At 38.7% G+C, this 22094-nt stretch overlaps 1 protein-coding gene and 2 long non-coding RNA genes across 3 annotated transcripts in view; 2 read left to right on the top strand and 1 right to left on the bottom strand.

Moving 5' to 3' along the window:
• The window catches only part of rasal3.L (RAS protein activator like 3 L homeolog), a 33957-nt gene extending 27887 nt beyond the window's left edge, over positions 1 to 6070 (top strand). Inside the window, exons 14-18 of the mRNA XM_041587129.1 lie at positions 201 to 477; positions 852 to 968; positions 2827 to 3014; positions 4329 to 4401; positions 5734 to 6070. Coding sequence (XP_041443063.1) covers positions 201 to 477; positions 852 to 968; positions 2827 to 3014; positions 4329 to 4401; positions 5734 to 5892 — 814 coding nt within the window. The 3' untranslated portion in view covers positions 5893 to 6070. The remainder of the gene's footprint in view (positions 1 to 200; positions 478 to 851; positions 969 to 2826; positions 3015 to 4328; positions 4402 to 5733) is intronic.
• An 868-nt stretch (positions 6071 to 6938) lies between these two features.
• Positions 6939 to 20881, top strand: LOC121401614. The gene is made up of 2 exons (XR_005966394.1): positions 6939 to 7346; positions 20774 to 20881. It is a non-coding gene; the product is annotated as an uncharacterized LOC121401614 (long non-coding RNA).
• Positions 9154 to 22094, bottom strand: part of LOC121401613 — a 40683-nt gene continuing 27742 nt past the window's right edge. The window contains exon 4 of the long non-coding RNA XR_005966393.1: positions 9154 to 9549. This is a non-coding gene — a long non-coding RNA (uncharacterized LOC121401613). The remainder of the gene's footprint in view (positions 9550 to 22094) is intronic.

Genomic DNA, 22094 nt, shown 5'->3' with positions numbered 1-22094 from the left:
AGTTTTATTAATGAATGCTGCTTTTTCTGGCCTGGCAGGTGCAGCTTTAAAAATACTAATATTTTGACATGTTAGTAGTTATAAGACACGTTGGGAACATTGTTTATTCAGGAAATAATAATCTGATTTTATTTTTGGCACTGTTGACAAATTGCAAGAAATTGATTCATTATTGGAAGTACAGGCTGTTTATTTCACAGTCAGGAGGAAAATGATGATCCCATGTTTGTGACCCCGAGAGACCTATCAAAGCTACGCCCATTGGTAAATAGGAGCCAGTCAATGAGCAGCCTTCTGCGAGAGCGCCTGCCTCCCCCCATGAGGAGCGAAGTGCTAGAGAAGAAGAGCAGGCGTCATGTGATGCGCACACACAGTGTCCCAGCTCAGGGCAGAGCTGGTCGAGAGGGCAGAGGAGCAACTGAGTCCACCACTGGGGAAGACAAAGAAGAAAAAGAAGATAATACCAGCTCTTTAAAGGTGAGAAGTAAAGGTGGAAATTCGCCCATTGACTTTAATGCACTTGAACAAAAAAAATTGCACGTGTATAAATTGTCGAGCACGTAAAAATTGTTGTTCGTCAAAATAACTTTGATGCCTATTGACTTCAATGCGTTTTGTGAATTTTTCACCGTTTCGCGAACGGGACAGATTCACCCATCACTAATCAGAATTATTTGCTTAAAATGGAGTCAATGGGAGATGGCCTTTCTGGAATTTCAGAACTGTAAATAACATCTGGCTTCAGCCCATAAAAAATCATTTCCTGAAAACGAACAAACAGCCGCCTATAGTGAATAGCTGCATTGTGCCTACAGTCGCTATATAATTTATCTGACCTTCCTTGAATTTAGAGGCCACCACGGGTGAGACCCCCATCCACACTTCCACGGCGAAAGTCCACGGTGCCGTGGTGCAGGAATGAGGACATCCCTCGTCTTGGGCAAGGGGCAGAAGAAGCCATGAACCAGGTACAAGAGGCACAGCTTATGCTAGCACTGTCATATCTTTGTATATGAAGCCTTCACGGCTGTCACTGGTATTACTAAATTAAGTCTCATGAATGCAAAATCTCAAGTGGACAATGGAACCCCATGTATAAAATAATATCGTACCTCCCAACTGTCCCGTTTTCTGCCGGACAGTCCCAATTTTGACATCTCAGTCCGCAGTCCAGGGTTTCTTACTGAAAAGTCCCGACTTTCTCGTTGATCTCCTGCATTGATGCCAGAAAAATAAACAAAGTTTCTGAAATTTAATTAAAACAAGAGGCTTTTTGGCAGAGAGCTCAGAACACTCAGCAGCTGTACTTGGATACTTTCGTAACAATTTAAGATAAGCAAAGAAACAATTTAAGATAAGCAGGTCTCTTGGGAGAACTGGGACTTCAATTCACTTTCATTAGCAAAACTATATAACATTGAAAACATTGCACAGTCCCGATTTTGACAGCTCAGCCCGCAGTTTCTTACTGAAATGTCCCCACTTTCTCTTTGATCTCCTGCACTGATGATGCCAGAAAAAGATACAAAGTTTATAAAATTTAATTAGAACAAGAGGCTTTTTGGCAGACAACCCAGAACACTCAGCATCTGCACATAGATACTTTTGTTACAATTTAAGATAAGCAAAGAAACAATTGTAACTATATAAAATCAGTAAGGCTCTTGGGAGTCCCGAGACAGCAATTTTACTTTCATTAGCAAAACTGTTATAACACATAAAACTTTGCACTAAAACTCACAGAAAAGTGTTCAAACTTTCATAACCTGCCAAATTTTGTAAAATGGACATGGTTATTAGGGGGTGTGGCCATAAAACAGACGTGGCCAAAAATTCGCAGCACGGCACAACCTTTTGTCCCTCTTTTAATTTTTTGAACGTTGGGAGGTATGCGATATAAATAATACAAACAAACTGACTAAGAGGATAGATTTGCATTTGTTTAATATTTTTATTGCATATTCTTCATGCCGTCACATAGACACATGCCTGGCTGCTAGGGTAAGACAACCTAGCAACCAATTAGCAGAATTAAAGCCTCGTACTACTTTTAATTGTAGAAGAGAAGTTCAATGTAAAGGGATTATCTGGTGATGGTATGTAAATATTTTTTACCAAATCAAATGATAATTTAATTGACTATATCTATTTTATTTAAATAAAAGGAACGCTCGGTTTTTGTATTTTACACATTTTTATTTCTGTATTGTTTCCTTGACAAGTATGCTACTGCCCTAGAACACATAGCATTACAGGGGTTGGATGTAGACAGTGATATTCTGATACAATTTGTAATTGGTTTTCATTTTTTATTATTTGTGGTTTTTGAGTTATTTAGCTTTTTATTCAGCAGCTCTCCAGATTGCAATGTCAGCAGTCTGGTTGTTAGGGTCCAAGTTACCATAGCAACCATGCATTTATTTGAATAAAAGACTGGAATATGAATAAGAGAGCCCCTGGATAGAAAGATGAGTAAAATAATGAAGACCAATTGAAAAGTTACTTAGAATTGGCATTCTATAACATACTAAAGTTAACTCAAAGGTGAACCACCCCTTTAACCAAGTGCCTGGTGCTGCATGAATGACTTGTATAGCTTTTTTAGTTCTGGAAGCATTCATGTGGATCCAGGTAAATATACACACACATACATAGGTTAAATATATAAAATGAATACACACATTTTACACATTTAGCATATTTTTAATAATCTGAACATGATAAATTGAGGTCACACAATAGCCTGGTAATCAAATTGTCATACAAATTTGTCATAAGCAAAATTATATATAAAAAACAGTCGTATTAACTCTGTCCACTCCACAGGAAAAGCACCTGGAAGAAATGAGGGGACAAATATCAAAGAACCGGGAGAAGCAGAAGGACCTGGAAGGGCAAATAGTCATGGTTTCCAGTCAGATACAGGAGATACTGGGGCAGCTGGAAAAGGTTGAGGAGACCCAGAGGACCTTCCAAGGGGAGATAGTTAGACAGTTTTCTCTAATTATAAACAGGTATGTTATAAGGATATTCCTGCACACATTTAATAAAAAGCCACAGAATATGACACATGAAATATAACTTTTTAGGAGACTACCCACCCTTTTTATACGTCACATTCTGTGGCTGTAAAATGAAAAGGTTAGTCACTAGTGATGTGCGGGTTGACCACTGGTTGGGTGGGTGGGTTTGAGTTGAAATTTGGCCAACCATTGTGGGTTCTCGTTGGGTGTGAATCAGACTGGGAAGTTCTTTCCTCCACTGCTCCCAAAGATTCCCTGTATTGGAACCAGAGGCGCACATAGAAGTAGCATATAGAGCGAGAATATGTTGGTATGGCTCTGGTGTGGGTACTACAATGGCAACATTTTGCGGGTTAGGGTCGCCACAAGCTAAGTATTTGTGGGTTAGGGTCGGGTGCAGGTTAAGTCTTTGCAGGTTAGGGTCAGGCACAGGTTAAGTCTTTGTGGGTTAAGGTCGGGTGTGGATTAAGTCTTTGCAGGTTAGGGTTGGGCACAGGTTAAGTTTTTGCAAGTTAGGGTCGGGTGCGGGTTAAGTCTTTATGGGTTACGGTCAGGCACAGGTTACGTTTCTGCGGGTTAGGGTCGGGTGCGGGTTAAGTCTTTACAGGTTAGGGTTGGGAACAGGTTAAGTCTTTGTGGGTTAAGTCTTTGTGGGTTAGGGTCGGGTGTGGGTTAAGTCTTTGCAGGTTAGGGTCGGGCACAGGTTAAGTCTTTGCGGGTTAGGTTCGGGTTAAGTCTTTGCAGGTTAGGGTCAGGCACAGGTTAAGTCTTTGCGGGTTAGGGTCAGATGCAGGTTAAGTCTTTGAAGGTTAGCGTTAGATGTGAGTTTTTCCCTAACCTGCACATTGCTATTAATCACCCTTTGACTGTGAGTGTGTGGCTCCACATTCTCCATCTATCTATGGTTTGAAGATGGCACATAGGAGGGGAATGGTAAAGTGAAGTTAATGCTAAGCTAATGCCTTGGCTCTACAGATACTGGGGTGCTAATTTTAGCTTTACATCACTTGCTAATAGCTAGAAGGAGCAAAATGATAGATCTCCCATCTCTATTCTCAGAGGTGACAACTTATCTTCCATGTATGTTTCCACTGCATGCCTGATACCATTGGACTAATGAAAAACAGGTGCAACGATTTTTAGATTTATCTGAAGTAAATATTCCTTTCTGATTGTTATAATAGGAACATGTTCATTGTACATAATATGACACCTTGACATGACCACACACACCAGTCTGAAGTTATTCTAAGGGTCACATGCCTCTCCTTTCTAACTAAAGACAGACGGATTTCTCTATTCTAGGATTGAGGCATTAGAAAGGAATAAACTACCTGAGGAAAATCCAGTGGCAGAGAATCCAACAGAAGACACTGAGGTACAGGTTAATCTTAAAACTATTTAGATTTAAATTAAGTTAATTTTATTTGCAAAAGTCCCTAGAGTGCTACAGCATTTTCTGCAACTTTTATATACTATTTCTGTTAGCACCAGGACAGTACCTCATTTTAAGTGTGTGCAACAGTCTTACGGACAATATATATATATATATATATATATATATATATATATATATATATATATATATATATATATATATATATATATAGATATATAATATAACAGAAGGACCATATGTAGTGACTCAAACGTGTTTATTTAATAATGCATGGCCCAAAACATTTGGCTATGCATTATTAAATAAACACGTTTGATTTACTACATATGGAGTGCGGGTCCTTCTGCTATATTATATGACATACTTCGACACTGCAAACTGCAATCAACTTGTGATCCGGTAACAGTGCGAACACTAACAAAATATATATATAAAATATAATAATGATTTATATATATATATTTAAATTACACAAGCTAATACACGAGCCATGAATATCCTGTAAATTATATCCTTATAGATGGTGCTTAGTGATGTTATCGGTTATAATCGAAGCTAAGTGATGTCATTACTGTCACATGACATAAAATATGAGGATATCAGAAGTCACCTCGGAGTTCCATGACTTGTGTAAAAATACTCTGCCTTGGGCCTTGTGCTTTTATATGGTCATGGAACTCCTTGCTAACTTAATAATATTCTTATAATAGACAAAAGCTATGAATATCTTGTAAATTATATCCTTATAAACGGTGACTTCTGATGTCATCAGTTATAAACGGTGAGTTCTGATGTCATTTCTGTCACATGACTCTGAAATTTGTGTATTATAATAAATAAATAAAGTACCCCCAGTTGTAAAATATGAGGATATTAGAAGTTACCTCGGAGTTCCATGACCCGTTTAAAAACACTCGGCCTTCGGCCTCGTGTTTTTATATGGTCATGAAACTCCTCGGTAACTTATAATATCCTTATATTTTACAAAAGGGGGTACTTTATTCACTATATATTTGACAATAGGGGGTACTTTATTCACTTTATATTCATAAGACTGATGGGACATCTCTGTTCCATCACTGGAATGAGGCCAAAAAGAGTGATATTCAGAAACTATCTGTCACCGATACACAAGAACATCTATGGAACACAAATGGCCTAACTCACATGCTGTTAGATAAGAACACTAATCATGTGCCAATATAGGCTCAGAGTCAGTTTGGCTGAATAATGCTTCCACTAAAACCAATTGTTGCAAAACTAACATAAACATATATGAAATATATATAACACTGTCTTTTCTGGCATTAGAACCACCTACGGGCTCAAATAAATGAAGAACAGAAAGGTTCTGGAAGCCCCAGTAATATCTGCAATGGAGAAATTGATCAGGAAATCGCATCCGTCTCATCCGAAAGTTCCCTCTCAACAAACACCCCTGAAGCCATTGAAGACACAGAGACATCTTAAAAAGTCCAGCTACAACAGGGGACAACTGCCACACAAACCAACTCACTAATCAATGTCTTAGGATAACATGGGCCAACACATGCTACTTAAAGACTAAATTTTGTCTATTGTAAAAAAAAAAAAATACACTTAAAGGGGTTGTTCACCTTTAAGTTAACTTTTAATACGATGTAGAGAATTATATTCTGTAACATTTTGCAATTGGGTTTCATTTTTTATTATTTGTGAATTTTGAGTTATTTGGTTTTTTATTAAGCAGCTCTCCCGTCTGCAATTTCAGCAGTCTGGTTGCTAGGATCCAAATTACCATAGCAACCATGTATTGATTGAAATAGGAGACTTGAATATGAATAGGAGAGTAGTGATGGGCGAATTTGCGCCGTTTCGCTTCGCCGAAAAATTCGCGAATTTTGAAAAAAAAAAAAAATTTTGACGCCGGCGAATTTTTTCCGCGAATTTTCGCGGGCGTTTCGCAAATTTATTCGCCTGCCGCGAATCGCGCAAATTCGCCGCGAATTTGCGCCTGGCGAATAAATTCGCCCATCACTATAGGAGAAGCCTGAATAGAAAGTAATGAAAAGTTGCAATGACAATAAGGGGCAGATATATTTAGGTTTGAGTTGTGTTTTCCACGAAAAATTGAGTTTTCAATGTTATTTTGGAGCAAAAAATCTAATTTTACGTGTTTTTTTAAAAAAAACTAAAATTTAGAGATGTATTATATCCCGACCCTGGAAATAGCTTGAATCCGAAAATATCATGTAGGAATCAATTTCAATTCGAGCAGTTCGAGTTTTTTCCCATGGAAAACTCGATCGATTTGAGTTTTCCGGTTGTTAACCCCGAACTCGTTGATTTTAGTTTTTTACATTAAAGTTGTTTCTTAAATTATTTGAGTTCATTCGAGGTCTAAAAAACTCTAAAATTCGACCTTTGATAAATAACCCCCTGAATGTGTAGCCTTACAAAGCATTTGTTTTTAGATGGGGTCAGTGATCCCCATTTGAAAGCTAGGAGTCAAAAAAACTATAAAATAAAAAAAAATTAAGACCAGTTAAAAAGTTGCTTAGAACTGGCCAGTTAATAACATAATAAAAATTAACTTAAAGGTAAACCACCCCGTTTAACTACAGTGAATGCTTAATAATTCTAGTTTTATAGTTTTTCCTTATAGTTTTTAGGCCATCAATGGTGTATAAGTGTGCTTCCTCAAACTATTTTTTTCCTACAGCAAACAAATATAGCCATGCTATTTGCAATTTGATGACTCGTGTTAGAATCAGCTAATCAGCCGGTGAAATCTGTCGGTGACTCACAGCATGAGTGTGTTGGTTGCAGCCAGGAAATCCATGTTAGGTTGAGAAACAAACAACTAGTATAAACAACTGTAAGAAACAAAATAATAAAAATTATTTGTAAAACGGGTTGCAACAGTAACCCATTAAAGTTGTAAGGTTGGAGAGAGTATATAAGTCCTAACCTGTAAAAACAAATAAACTGCATTGTACAAAATGAATTATTATACTAATTTTTGAGGACTAATAAAGAACAAACCAGCAAAGCATAATGGTAACTTGAGTGGTGCTTAGTATAACTTTGTATATGTGTCCTGGATAATCCTTTGGGGTACAACCACAAGCAGGGAACAAGGGATGCAAGATGGGATATTGCTATAAAAAACATATAGTCTGCGCCACAGCTCAGCAGGTCTCTAGGGTTTCACCGAGAGATTACAACAGGAAGATACCACATCAATGGCCCAGGGAACAGGGGGCTTCCTCTATAGCAGGGGTGTCCAGCCTTTGTTACACTGGGATCTACTCTTGACAACTGCCCCATCAGGAGATCTACCTTGGTAACACGCTGCAAATTTTTTTAACACACAAATTTTTTTTACCACAACTCCTAATTAAAGTGGTAATTACAAAAAATGTGGCTGGTTATGAAAGTTTAAACACACTCCCTTTCCCTCCATGTTTGCTGCTCAGCCCTCCCTTCCCCTCAGTGCTTGTTGTTGTCAGCCCTCCCTTCTGTGTCCCTGCTTGTTGCTCAGCTCTCCCTTCTGTGTCCCTGCTTGTTGCTGTCAGCTCTCCCTTCTGTGTCCCTGCTTGTTGTTTGGCCCTCGGATAAAATAATGAAAAAAAGAGCTGACCCATCCAGTTGCACCCTCCCATCCGTTGATTCCGAAACTCAAGTGATGTGATTCGTAAAACATAACTTTATAAATCGTTAAAAGCAAGGTCTAGATAGCAACATTAAAATGGAGGTTAGGTCAACTCTTTTTTCTTTTTTTCATTATTAATCACCATTTGACCCTGCACACCATCCTCTGTGTTTGATGGACGGTGCTCCCAACCACTAACTCTTTAATCCCCAGATAAAACAGTATCAGGTCAGTCCCAAGGTTGAACCTGCCAGATGGCTCAGAAAACATACAACCTCCCTGCTTAAAAATTTAACCAGTAGACAACAGGTTAAAAGGCATATCCATCATCTCAATAACTTAGAGACCACTGAAGCAGCCACGAGTCTCCAAGCCTGATAAATGAATAAAGAACTACATGTTAATCACTTTCATACAGTTTTCTTGTTCTTTTTAGAAAATTCATCATTATCGGTTCTACCGGTTATAAAAAATCCCAAATAATGTTCTGGATAGCCCCCTCCTCTACAAAAGTTCATTCGTTAATAAGTTCCTCCCCTTTAATGTAATTATTTATAAAGCTGCTGAGAAACCAAGTAAATAACAGAAGACTCAATTAGATGTAAGTCTTAATATTGGCAAATCATTTTGTGCTTCATCCCTTACAGTCAACATACACCTGTTACCAAAAAAGAAAAAATAGCTTCAAATGCTAGCGTCTGATTGGTCAGGCCCATGAACCTACTGATGGGAGAAATATTTCAAATTGAGGGTTGGAAAAAAAACATAAGAAAAAGAATGTTCCAGTAATATTTGACGTTAAAAATCGCTAATCATTTGCTAAAAGACAACAAGGTTTTAAAACACATTGCCATTTCCCAAATCTTTTCATTTAATGCAGGGATTTCTCAAAATGCTAGTGCAATGGCAGAAGTTGCAAAGTAGTGCGACATTTACATCCACAGGTGTATGTAACACCAAGGTATAGTATGGTAATTATTTGCCCATTATAGCTGCATCAATAAATAGACCTTTAAAAGTGAAATTTTTCCATTTAAGAGCTATAGGTTGCTGGAGTGAGCAGGTGTATGACATCACAATGAGGCACCTCCAGCATGCACAGAATGTCATGTGACGTTATCTGACATCACAATAAGAAAAACCAACCTTATCCAGTTGGTGACGCAACTGCGTAGAGACAACACAAGTTGAGGGAGATGGGTGTATTTTTTTCATCGCCGAATGGCTCCTCGGAGCAGATTTCGGAAATACATTCTCCTGATATTTGTACGACTCATAAACCTTCTGAAAATGCTTCAATCAATTCTAAGACTCGTGAGAATCCTTCTGTGGCTTGTCAGACTGATGAGGATCTTGGGGTGACTCAACCAGATCTTGAACGTCTGTCTGTTGTCGATCCATATTGGGAGGTGCTGGACCCCAAACCTGATATCCACGCCCTATTCGATGAATATAATAGGAAGTTCTTTCGTGGACAGTTGCCTCCAATTGACCTGAAATGGAGTAACAGGTTAAGCTTGTAAGTCAGAAACGAATGTGCTTTGTTGTTTATAGACCTTGGGGGACAATCTGTATCACTGTCACTACTATACAGCTTGACACCCCAACTTTCCTAGCCTGGTAAGATGCACAGGAGGTAGAGATATGTATGTGCAAGAGCTGGAGCGCTGTTAGTTTTCTGTTAAATGCTCATATGCACTCGCTCCATGCATTAGTCTGTCATTATCTGCCTTCTGCAAAGCAAATTTACTAACAAGGGCACAACAAGTACCTACATACTGGCTGTACAGGGCAGGGACTGGAACAAGACAAGTACAGTAACATATAAATAGTGTTTATTCTCAAATCTGCATGATTTTTATTCCAGAAATGCTGGGTATTTCAAATATGAGGCTATCAGCAGAAGATGCAGCATTCGACTGAACAAGCCACTCCTTGATTTACGGTCAAGGAAAGATACAGTGGAAGTAAGTTGTGTCTTTTTGTTGCGTATTTTTGTAGTAACTGTCAGCAGTCAGTTTCTCTACATGCAGAATTGAATTGTGACCGTTAGCTCTGATCAATCATTACTCTGTGTTGCTTTAGATCATGTATCTGAGTCAAATTCCAGACTTCTCCTGCTACAATAGTCAAGAGGAGTTAAAAGGAGATAGGGAACCAAATCTGTCTTTATTTTTGGGTCTCAAAGTGGAATGTCAGAATTAGTCTGGGTCCTATTAAACAGCAGGTTAAGAAACCCTATATTATCATCATCATCATCATTTATTGATATAGCGCTGTCAAGATACGCAGTGCTTTATTATATGAAGGGAATGTTCTCCTGCTGACACAGCAGCCCCATGGCACAAATAAGTTGATGTTTAAGATCAACATTTCTCATTCATTTTCTCCTGACCTGATGCCACAAAATGGTTTAGTAGAGGAGATGCACAATTTAAAATGAAGACAGATGTGACCTGCTCAAATGTGTTTCCCTTTCTTTTATTCCCTTATGGAATTAGATATATTTGTGCATGTGAATAGAGTTCCATACAAAGATGTGATGTATTTTCTATACATGACGACAGAACAAGTAATATTGGGGCTGTTTCTCCCCCTACAGACGCTCCTGCATGAAATGATCCACTACTACCAGCGTATCAATGGTACCCGTATCTTAGACCATGGGCCGGAATTTCAGTATCACATGGAGCGTATCAATAGAGAAAGTGGAGCAAATGTTACGGTAAGTGCTTTCAGACATTATGTCATTCCCGATAAAATCCAAACAAGTATTTCACATGAGAAATTCTCCATCAGCTGGGAGTAGGATCGTAAAGAAAAATTTCAGTTTAGCATTTTGCTTCTGGACGAAGGTAAAGTGCCCCAAAATTAAGAAAAAAAAAAGTTATACTTTACAGCAATGCAGCCTCCTATAAAGCTCTTGTTCTGCTGCTTGTTTATAATAAGTAGTTATTGGACCTACTGCTGAGTTATATTCAGTTGAATAATCTAGATCAGTACTGCCCAGATATTTTCAAGTCGTGGGCCTATATATCAAACGTATTAAAGGGGTTCCGCAACTCAGTTCAGTTGGTTTTAGATAGTTCACCAGAAATAACGACTTTTTCCAATTACTTTCTATTTTCTATTTTTGACTGTTTTTCTAATATTGAAGCGTAAAGTGTCATTTTTCACCTTCTAAAGCAGCTCTAGGAGGGGGGGGGGTCACCGACCCTGTAAACTGTTCTAAACTGATACATTTAGTTGAAACATTTCTTATCTTTGTCCTGCTGTGCAAAATCTTTCCGTTTCTTCAAAGGCAGCTGTTAGAATTAATACAATAGTTGCTAATACTCTAGAGATGTTTCTGAGAAATGTATCAGCTAAGGGGCAGATTTATAAAGGGTTGAAGTGAAAATTTTAATTAAAATATTAAAAAAAAATTTTTGGTCAAAACTCTCAAATTCGAATTGTGAATTATGCAAACTCAATTCAAATTTTAATTTGAATTTCGAGATTTATCATACTCTAGACTTTTCACCACCTATAACCTGCCGAGTTCATGTATAAGTCAATGGGAGAGGTAAAGAGGCCAATTTGTTAGTAGCCTTCCTGACATTCAAGTTTTATTTAGAGAAAAAAAACTCGGATCGAGTTTAGTCTAAGTCGATTGGAGTTTTCGAGTCTGTAAAATTCGTGCGAGTTTTAGATATTCGATTTTTTTAATAAATAATCCCTCGATCGAATTTCGAGTGTATTCAAATTTAAAGGAGTTTAAAAAAAACTCACATGAATTCGAAATTCGACCCTTGATAAATGTGCCTCTAAATGTTGCAGAATCTGAATTACTGAGCCGCCAGACTGAAATACCAGAGATAGGGACATTAAACTTTAAACCTTGATTTTGGAAAAACTGTAAAAAATAAAAAATGGAAAGTGATTTAAAGAAAGTCTGAGGAACAATCTGAAAAAAAGTGAACTGAAAAAAGTGGAAGGTGAACAACCCCTTTAAAATGATGACACCATTAGTGATCGGACTGGCATGATACCCGCGGGTTCGGCGGGTTTGGTCCGACCTTACACTCTTCTTCGCAGGTGACCACCATCAAATGCCGGCTTCCAACTTCCAGGTTCTTCTTTTATAGACGCTGCACCTGCTCGCCCTGCCACTTTTGTGACGTCACCGGCGGGGCGGGTCTATAAAAGGAACCTGGAAGTTGGCTCAGGCAGGCGTGGGTGGTGGGAGGGTGGTGGGTGGGGGTTGAGGAAATCCCAACCCGCACATCACTAGTCACCATGTACATTAGTCAATGGCACCCACAGGCAGGATGAAAGGCAGAAATATTCCTAAAAGGTCACAGAGTTCTCCATATTGTTTCATGTAACCACTGGCTCTCCAGCCCTAATCATTGTACTGTTATATTCTACCTGCTGAATCCCAGTTTCAGGTTTCGTGATATTTCTCTTTTTATTTTATAGATCGATCATGATTTCTTTGATGAATACGAGTCACTGAAGCGCCACAGTTGGAGATGCAATGGCCCCTGTGCACAAGTAGTGAGACGGGTAATGGACAGGACTCCGTATTCCAAGGGGCACAAGCGCGAATGTGGAGGAGAGTTTATAAAGATCCAAGAGCCTGACAATAGTCCTCCAAACAAGAAAATGAGATTGGACCAATAGAGTCACTTTGGGAATATTATAGAGACATTGCCCTTGGCTAATATGCTGCTAACAACTGTTTTGCCAGAATATAAGGCAGTGGCACAAAAATGGCCCAGTTCTCAGCTGCTGAAAAGAATAGGCTGATATCCAGATAGGCCACATGAATGACTATTGCCATGGGCAGTGCATTGTGCCAAAAATGTGCCAAGAAAATGGCAATGAGCAGCCATAAGAAGATTATTGCCTAATTTATATGAGGCATGGGCCCAGTGCAAGCAAGAAGAACAAAACCTGCTGCTGAACTGGCCAGTAGAAGGGATACAAGTTGGATACTGTGACTATTCCAATGGATATAGAAATCACATCAAGAGTCACACAGAGTCACACCAAGGAACAGACGCATCTGAATGGAATGGTATCCCTGATGCCCCTTCTTGCCTACAGCAATTGGCACAGCGTTGAACTATGGAAAATGAAATACTATCCAGACATGACCTGCAAGAAGTTAATGTAACGGATAGATCAGTGAATTACATTTTCACCATCCTTTAATGTTAAAAATATCTTTCTGTATTCAATTTTACAATATACTTTTTTAACAAAAAAAAATCCTTGTTCTGCTTTCATTTGTTGGGAATGATTGTGACATTAATTAGTGTGGTTTATCCACAAATTATAAGTTCATCGTCCTCGGTAAGAGCACTGAGGAGCTTTGAGTCCCCAGTGCTCCTTAGGATGGGGTTGGGCAACATGCCGCCCCTGAAATTTTGCTGCCCTAGGCCCTGGCCTTTTTGGCGTTGCCACAAATTCGGGCCTGACACTGCTTTTTAATTTGGAATGGTAATATGGTGGAACTAAATACAAAAAAACCATGTCATGATAAAAATAATGGCAATAAATGCCAAATGTGTTTTAGAGAATGGGAACAGACAATTTGACTTCAATTGTGACCTTTTAGCCATGATACTGTGCACTTTTATTACTAAACTGACAAAGTCAATATATATATATATATATATATATATATATATATATATATATATATATATATATATATATATATATATGAATATAAGCGTTCCTCTGCTAACAACCTATTATCAATATATTTAGTAAATTAAGACATTTTGTGGCTTAAGCTACTAAAAAATGTCTTACCCTTTAAACAAAACAGGGATTGTTTGTCCATATATTGCAATATATTTAAGATGGCCAACTACATCAAAGTCATCCCTGGTATGGCCAGTTCTACTCTCAACTTGCATCTGAATCATTAAGAATTATATTTCCTCATTAGACATTTTACACAGGGACTAAGTTTTACCTGCAACCTACATGCTGCTTTCAAGGTTAAAACTCCCAAACTTGGTTGCCCTCCAGTCCTGTTAGGTGCACTCTTAACCAAAAAACAGCAACTGCCTGGGTGCTGGTCAAAACCATAACATACATTAACATACATTTTATTTCAACGTTTCAGCTCCATCACTAGGGCCATCTTCATGAAGACAGCACGAGTGATGGAGCCGAAACATTGAAATAAAATTCAATCCTGATTTTTCACTTAAGAACTCTTTGGAGTGCAGTTATTTTTGGTAATATATATATATATATATATATATATATATATATATATAGTCTGTGTAAAACGACCGCACTCTGTAGACCGGACTTAGTATAATTCCTGTGGGTGCAGGGTCCAAAAATTCATCCTTGAAAAAGGCCCTAATGTGGGCCGAAACGTCGGATCTATGTACTGAATAAAGCACTGAATTTTGATGAGAAATTTTGGTGTGCGGATCCTTATGAGCAAATCTATATATATATATATATATATATATATATATATATATATATATATATATTATCCCACAGTACCAGCACTCAAAACTAGGTTATTCCAGCGGTGCACGATCAAACAGTGTATAAATGGTATAAGGAGGATCAGCACACACTGTCTTTTGGTGAAGAAAGTTTTCTTTTTTTGTGAACCAAATTACATCTCAATCTGACATTTCGGTCCCACCTGGGGACCTTTCTCATCCTTGAGCTGAGCTGTTTGATCCAACGTCCTTTTCAGAAGTTCTTGAACATTTCAGATCAGGTCCACCTCCTAAATGAGGCAAAAATTCTTTGTTATCCTTAAATAAAAGCCTTTCTACCTCCTCCACCCCTCTAAACAATAAGAATCATCTGCTTTAGGGTAACAATCAGAGTAAGTCAATATCTGTTGAATCTTTAAGCCAAGTCTCCATGCAAACTGGACTGGATAATGGTTCAGCCCACACTCACACTTCTACACTTGTATAAACCTTACATGGAATCAAGGGCCCTCCCCAAATTCCTTATTACTTGTATCACTAACTGTATGAAAGATGTTTTTTGGTAACGTCAAAAAATAAAAGTGTTTTAAAGTAATGAAAATATAATGCAGTGTTGCCCTCCACTGGTAAAACTGCTGTGTTTGCTTCAGAAACACTACTATTGTTTCTATAAATAGGCTGCTGTGTAGCAATGGGGGCAGCAATTCAAAGGAGGAAAAGCTCAAGTTACACAGCAGATAGAAGATAAGCTCTGTCTGTCTAATGGTGTTATCTGTTATCCATTCGTTAACCTGTGCCATATAGCCATTTTTCAATTTCCACCATTGCTACACAGCAGCTTGTTTATATGAACTATAGTAGTGTTTCTGAAGCAAACACATCAGTTTTACCAGTGCAGGGCAACAGTACATATTTTCATTACTTAAAAACACTTACATTTTTTGGTGTTACTGTTCCTTTAAGCCAAGTCTCCATGCAAACTGGACTGGATAATGGTTCAGCCCACACTCACACTTCTACACTTGTATAAACCTTAAATGGAATCAAGGGCCCTCCCCAAATTCCTTATTACTTGTATCACTAACTGTATGAAAGATGTTTTTTGGTTTGCCTAGACCATGTGCAGCCTCTTTACAGCCTGATGGATGCTCTGCCCCCCAAAATCTCACTAACCACTCATTTAGGGTCTACGTTAGAATACAGCGGATCCTATGCAGGAATCCAAGGGGAGAGGTTACCCAAATATTCGTATTCCGAAGTCATCTGAAGTTGCCCCACGAATCTGAAGTGCCGCGTGTACCATAGCCGGCACAAGACAGGTGGAAGCCGTTCTGGGAGATTAGTCGCCCCACAGAAGAGGCGATTAGTCGCCAGGCGACTAAATCTCCCCGAATCGCCAGGTGTGCCCTTACCCTAAGGCTGTACCAATTTATTGTTGTAACTTTTTATTACTCAACTCTATTCAGGGAAAAGGTTAGTCACTAGTAATGTGCGGGTTGACCACTGGTTGGGTGGGTGGGTGGGTTAGAGTTGAAATTAGGCCAACCATTGTGGGTTCTCGTTGGGTGTGAATCAGACTGGGAAGTTCTTTCCTCCACTGCTCCCAAAGATTCCCTGTATTGGAACCAGAGGCGCACCTAGAAGTAGCATATAGAGCGAGAATATGTTGGTATGGCTCTGGTGTGGGTACTACAATGGCAACATTTTGCGGGTTAGGGTCGGCCACAAGTTAAGTATTTGTGGTGTGGGTTAGGGTCGGGTGCAGGTTAAGTCTTTGCAGGTTAGGGTTGGGCACAGGTTAAGTCTTTGCAGGTTAGGGTCGGGCACAGGTTACATTTTTGCAGGTTAGGGTCGGGTGCAGGTTAAGTCTTTGCAGGTTAGGGTCGGGCACAGGTTACATTTTTGCAGGTTAGGGTCGGGTGCAGGTTAAGTCTTTGCAGGTTAGGGTCGGGCACAGGTTAAGTCTTTGTGGGTTAGGGTTGGATGCAGGTTCAGTCTATGTGAGTTAGGGTCGGTGCGTGTGTTATTCTTTGCAGGTTAGGTCGGGCACAGGTTAAGACTTTGTGGGTTAAGGTTGGGTGCAGGTTAGGGTCGGGCACAGGTTACGTTTTTGCGGGTTAGGGTCTGGTGTGGGTTAAGTCTTTGCAGGTTAGGGTTGGGCACAGGTTAAGTCTTTGCGGGTTAGGGTCAGGCACAGGTTAAGTCTTTGTGGGTTAGGGTCGGATGCAGGTTAAGTCTTTGTGGGTTAAGTCTTTGTGGGTTAGGGTCGGGTGTGGGTTAAGTCTTTGCAGGTTAGGGTCGGGCACAGGTCAAGTCTTTGCGGGTTAGGTTCGGGTTAAGTCTTTGCAGGTTAGGGTCAGGCACAGGTTAAGTCTTTGCGGGTTAGGGTCGGATGCAGGTTAGGTCTTTGCAGGTTAGGGTCGGGTGCGGGTTAAGTCTTTGCAGGTTAGCGTCAGATGTGGGTTGAGTTTTTCCCTAACTTGCACATTGCTATTAATCACCCTTTGACTGTGAGTGTGTGGCTCCACATTCTCCATCTATCTATGGTTTGAAGATGGCACATAGGAGGGGAATGGTAAAGTGAAGTTAATGCTAAGCTAATGCCTTGGCTCTACAGATACTGGGGTGCTAATTTTAGCTTTACATCACTTGCTAATAGCTAGAAGGAGCAAAATGATAGATCTCTCATCTCTATTCTTAGAGGTGACAACTTATCTTCCATGTCTGTTTCCACTGCATGCCTGATACCATTGGACTAATGAAAAATAGGTGCAACAATTTTTAGATTTATCTGAAGTAAATATTCCTTTCTGATTGTTATAATAGGAACATGTTCATTGTAAATAATATGACACCTTGACATGACCACACACCAGTCTGAAGTTATTCTAAGGGTCACATGCCTCTCCTTTCTAACTAAAGACAGACGGATTTCTCTATTCTAGGATTGAGGCATCAGAAAGGAATAAACTACCTGAGGAAAATCCAGTGGCAGAGAATCCAACAGAAGACACTGAGGTACAGTTTAATCTTAAAACTATTTAGATTTAAATAAAGTTAATTTTATTTGCAAAAGTCCCTAGAGTGCTACAGCATTTTCTGCAACTTTTATATGCTTTTTCTGTTAGCACCAGGACAGTACCTCATTTTAAGTGTGTGCAACAGTCTTACGGACAATATATATATATATATATATATATATATATATATATATATATATATATATATATATATAATATAGCAGAAGGACCATATGTAGTGACTCAAACATGTTTATTTAATAATGCATATCCAACGTTTCGGCCCACATTAGGCCGAAAGAAAATATCACAATTAAATGCTGCAATTTAGCAGGCTTGTTTTTGTTCTGTTTTTACTTTCTTGAGAAAGGCCCTATTGTGGGCCGAAACATTTGGCTGTGCATTATTAACTACATATGGAGTGCGGGTCCTTCTGCTATATTATATGACATACTTTGACCCTGCAACTGCAATCAACTTGTGATCCGGTAAGAGTGAGAACACTGTAATGAAATATCATACCTCCCAACATTTTGGAAGTAAAAAGAGGGACAAAAATTTATATCCCCACGAAGCGCAGCAATTTTTTTGACCACACCCCTTTCTGTGGCCACACCCCCTAATTACCATGGTTGTTTTACAAAATTTGGCACGTTATGAAAGTTTGAAAATATTTCTCGTTATCTAAACTGTGTTTTTGTGTCTCAAAATTGTTACAAAGTATTTTATTAGCTGTTAGCTGTTCTGGGCTCTCTGCTAAAAGCCAATTAAGTGAGAAACTGTTTCTTTTTCTGGCTGTTCAGTGCATAGAAAAGAGGGACTTTCCAGTACAAATGAGGGACTGCGGGTTGAGCTGTCAAAAGAGGGACTGTCCCTCCGAAAAAGGGACAGTTGGGAGGTATGAAATATATATATAAAAAAAATATAATAATAATATATATATATATATATATATTACACAAGCTAATACACGAGCCATGAATATCCTGTAAATTATATCCTTATAGATGGTGCTTAGTGATGTCATCGGTTATAATCGAAGCTTAGTGATGTCATTACTGTCACATGACATAAGATTGCAAAATATGAGGATATTAGAAGTCACCTCGGAGTTCCATGACTTGTGTAAAAATACTCTGCCTTGGGCCTTGTGCTTTTATATGGTCATGGAACTCCTTGGCAACTTATAATATTCTTATAATAGACAAAAGCTATGAATATCTTGTAAATTATATCCTTATAAACGGTGACTTCTGATGTCATCAGTTATAAACGGTGAGTTCTGATGCCATTTCTGTCACATGACTCTGAAATTTGTGTATTATAACAAATAAAGTACCCCCAGTTGTAAAATATGAGGTTATTAGAAGTTACCTCGGAGTTCCATGACCCGTTTAAAAACACGAGGCCGAAGGCCTCGTGTTTTTATCTGGTCATAAAACTCCTCTGTGACTTATAATATCCTTATATTTTACAAAAGGGGGTACTTTATTCACTATATATTTGACAATAGGGGGTACTTTATTCACTATATATTCATAAGACTAAGGGGACATCTCTGTTCCATCACTGGAATGAGGCCAAAAAGAGTGATATTCAGAAATGCCCCAAACTATCTGTCACTGATACACAAGAACATCTATGGAACACAAATGGCCTAACTCACATGCTGTTAGATAAGAACACTAATCATGTGCCAATATAGGCTCAGAGTCAGTTTGGCTGAATAATGCTTCCACTAAAACCAATTGTTGCAAAACTAACATAAACATATATGAAATATATATAACACTGTCTTTTCTGGCATTAGAACCACCTACGGGCTCAAATAAATGAAGAACAGAAAGGTTCTGGAAGCCCCAGTAATATCTGCAATGGAGAAATTGATCAGGAAATCGCATCCGTCTCATCCGAAAGTTCCCTCTCAACAAACACCCCTGAAGCCATTGAAGACACAGAGACATCTTAAAAAGTCCAGCTACAACAGGGGACAACTGCCACACAAACCAACTCACTAATCAATGTCTTAGGATAACATGGGCCAACACATGCTACTTAAAGACTAAATTTTGTCTATTGTAAAAAAAAAAAACACACTTAAAGGGGTTGTTCACCTTTAAGTTAACTTTTAATACAATGTAGAGAATTATATTCTGAAACATTTTGCAATTCGGTTTCATTTTTTATTATTTGTGAATTTTGAGTTATTTGGTTTTTTATTAAGCAGCTCTCCCGTCTGCAATTTCAGCAGTCTGGTTGCTAGGGTCCAAATTACCATAGCAACCATGTATTGATTGGAATAGGAGACTTGAATATGAATAGGAGAGGCCTGAATAGAAAGTAATAAAAAGTTGCAATGACAATAAGGGGCAGATATATTTAGGTTTGAGTTGAGTTTTTCCATGAAAAATTGAGTTTTCAATGCTATTTTGGAGCCAAAAATCAAATTTTACGTGCTTTTTTAAAAAAACCTAAAATTTAGAGATTAATTATATCCCGACCCTGGAAATAGCTTGAATCCGAAAATACCATGTAGGAATCAATTTCAAAGCAGTTCGAGTTTTTTCCCATGGAAAACTCGATAGATTTGAGTTTTCCGGTTGTTAACCCCGAACTCGTTGATTTTAGTTTTTCCATGAAAGTTGTTTCTTAAATCAGAAACCATTAGAGTTGTACGTTCTTTCGAGTTCATTCGAGGTCTAAAAAACTCTAAAATTCGACCTTTGATAAATAACCCCTAAATGTGTAGCCTTACAAAGCATTTGTTTTTAGATGGGGTCAGTGACCCCCATTTGAAAGCTACGAGTCAAAAAAACTATAAAATAAAACAAAAAAGAAGACCAGTTGAAAAGTTGCTTAGAACTGGCCAGTTAATAACATACTAAAAATTAACTTAAAGGTAAACCACCCCGTTTAACTATAGTGAATGCTTAATAATTCTAGTTTTATAGTTTTTCCTTATAGTTTTTAGGCCATCGATGGTTTATAAGTGTGCTTCCTCAAACTATTTTTTTCCTACAGCAAACAAATATAGCCATGCTATTTGCAATTTGATGACTCGTGTTAGAATCAGCCAGTGAAATCTGTCGGTGACTCACAGCATGAGTGTGTTGGTTGCAGCCAGGAAATCCATGTTAGGTTGAGAAACAAACAACTAGTATAAACAACTGTAAGAAACAAAATAATAAAAAGTATTTGTAAAACGGGTTGCAACAGTAACCCGTTGTAAGGTTGGAGAGAGTATATAAGTCCTAACCTGTAAAAACAAATAAACTGCATTGTACAAAATGAATTATTATACTAATTTTTGAGGACTAATAAAGAACAAACCAGCAAAGCATAATGGTAACTTGAGTGGTGCTTAGTATAACTTTGTATATGTGTCCTGGATAATCCTTTGGGGTACAACCACAAGCAGGGAACAAGGGATGCAAGATGGGATATTGCTATAAAAAACATATAGTCTGCGCCACAGCTCAGCAGGTCTCTAGGGTTTCTCCGAGAGATTACAACAGGAAGATACCACATCAATGGCACAGGGAACAGGGGGCTTCCTCTATAGCAGGGGTGTCCAGCCTTTGTTACACTGGGATCTACTCTTGACACCTGCCCCATCAGGAGATCTACCTTGGTAACACGCTGCAAATTTTTTGACCGCGCAAATTTTTTGACCGCGCAAATTTTTTTGACCACACCTCCTAATTACAATGGTAAATACAAAATTGGCTGGTTATGAAAGTTTAAACACACTCCCTTTCCCTCCATGTTTGCTGCTCAGCCCTCCCTTCCCCTCAGTGCTTGTTGCTTAGCTCTCCCTTCTGTGTCCCTGCTTGTTGCTTAGCTCTCCCTTCTGTGTCCCTGCTTGTTGTTGTCAGCCCTCCCTTCTGTGTCCCTGCTTGTTGCTTAGCTCTCCCTTCTGTGTCCCTGCTTGTTGTTGTCAGCCCTCCCTTCTGTGTCCCTGCTTGTTGTTTGGCTTTCAGATAAAATAATGAAAAAAAGAGCTGACCCATCCAGTTGCACCCTCCCATCCGTTGATTCCCGAAACTCAAGTGAGGTGATTCGTAAAACATAACTTTTAAATCGTTAAAAGCAAGGTCTAGATAGCAACATTAAAATGGAGGTTAGGTCAGCTCTTTTTTCTTTTTTTAATTATTAATCACTATTTGACCCTGCACACCATCCTCTGTGTTTGATGGACGGTGCTCCCCAACCACTAACTCTTTAATCCTCAGATAAAACAGTATCAGGTCAGTCCCAAGGTTGAACCTGCCAGATGGCTCAGAAAACATACAACCTCCCTGCTTAAAAATTTAACCAGTAGACAACAGGTTAAAAGGCATATCCATCATCTCAATAACTTAGAGACCACTGAAGCAGCCACGAGTCTCCAAGCCTGATAAATGAATAAAGAACTACATGTTAATCACTTTCATACAGTTTTCTGGTTCCTGTTAGAAAATTCATCATTATCGGTTCTACCGGTTATAAGAAATCCCAAATAATGTTCTGGATAGCCCCCTCCTCTACAAAAGTTAATTTGTTAATAAGTTC

The sequence above is a fragment of the Xenopus laevis genome, chromosome 3L, assembly GCF_017654675.1.
Source record: "Xenopus laevis strain J_2021 chromosome 3L, Xenopus_laevis_v10.1, whole genome shotgun sequence".
Classification (NCBI taxonomy): domain Eukaryota; kingdom Metazoa; phylum Chordata; class Amphibia; order Anura; family Pipidae; genus Xenopus; species Xenopus laevis.
The sequence above is the reverse complement of the archived record's forward strand: the minus strand, read 5'-3'. Positions and strand labels throughout refer to the sequence as shown.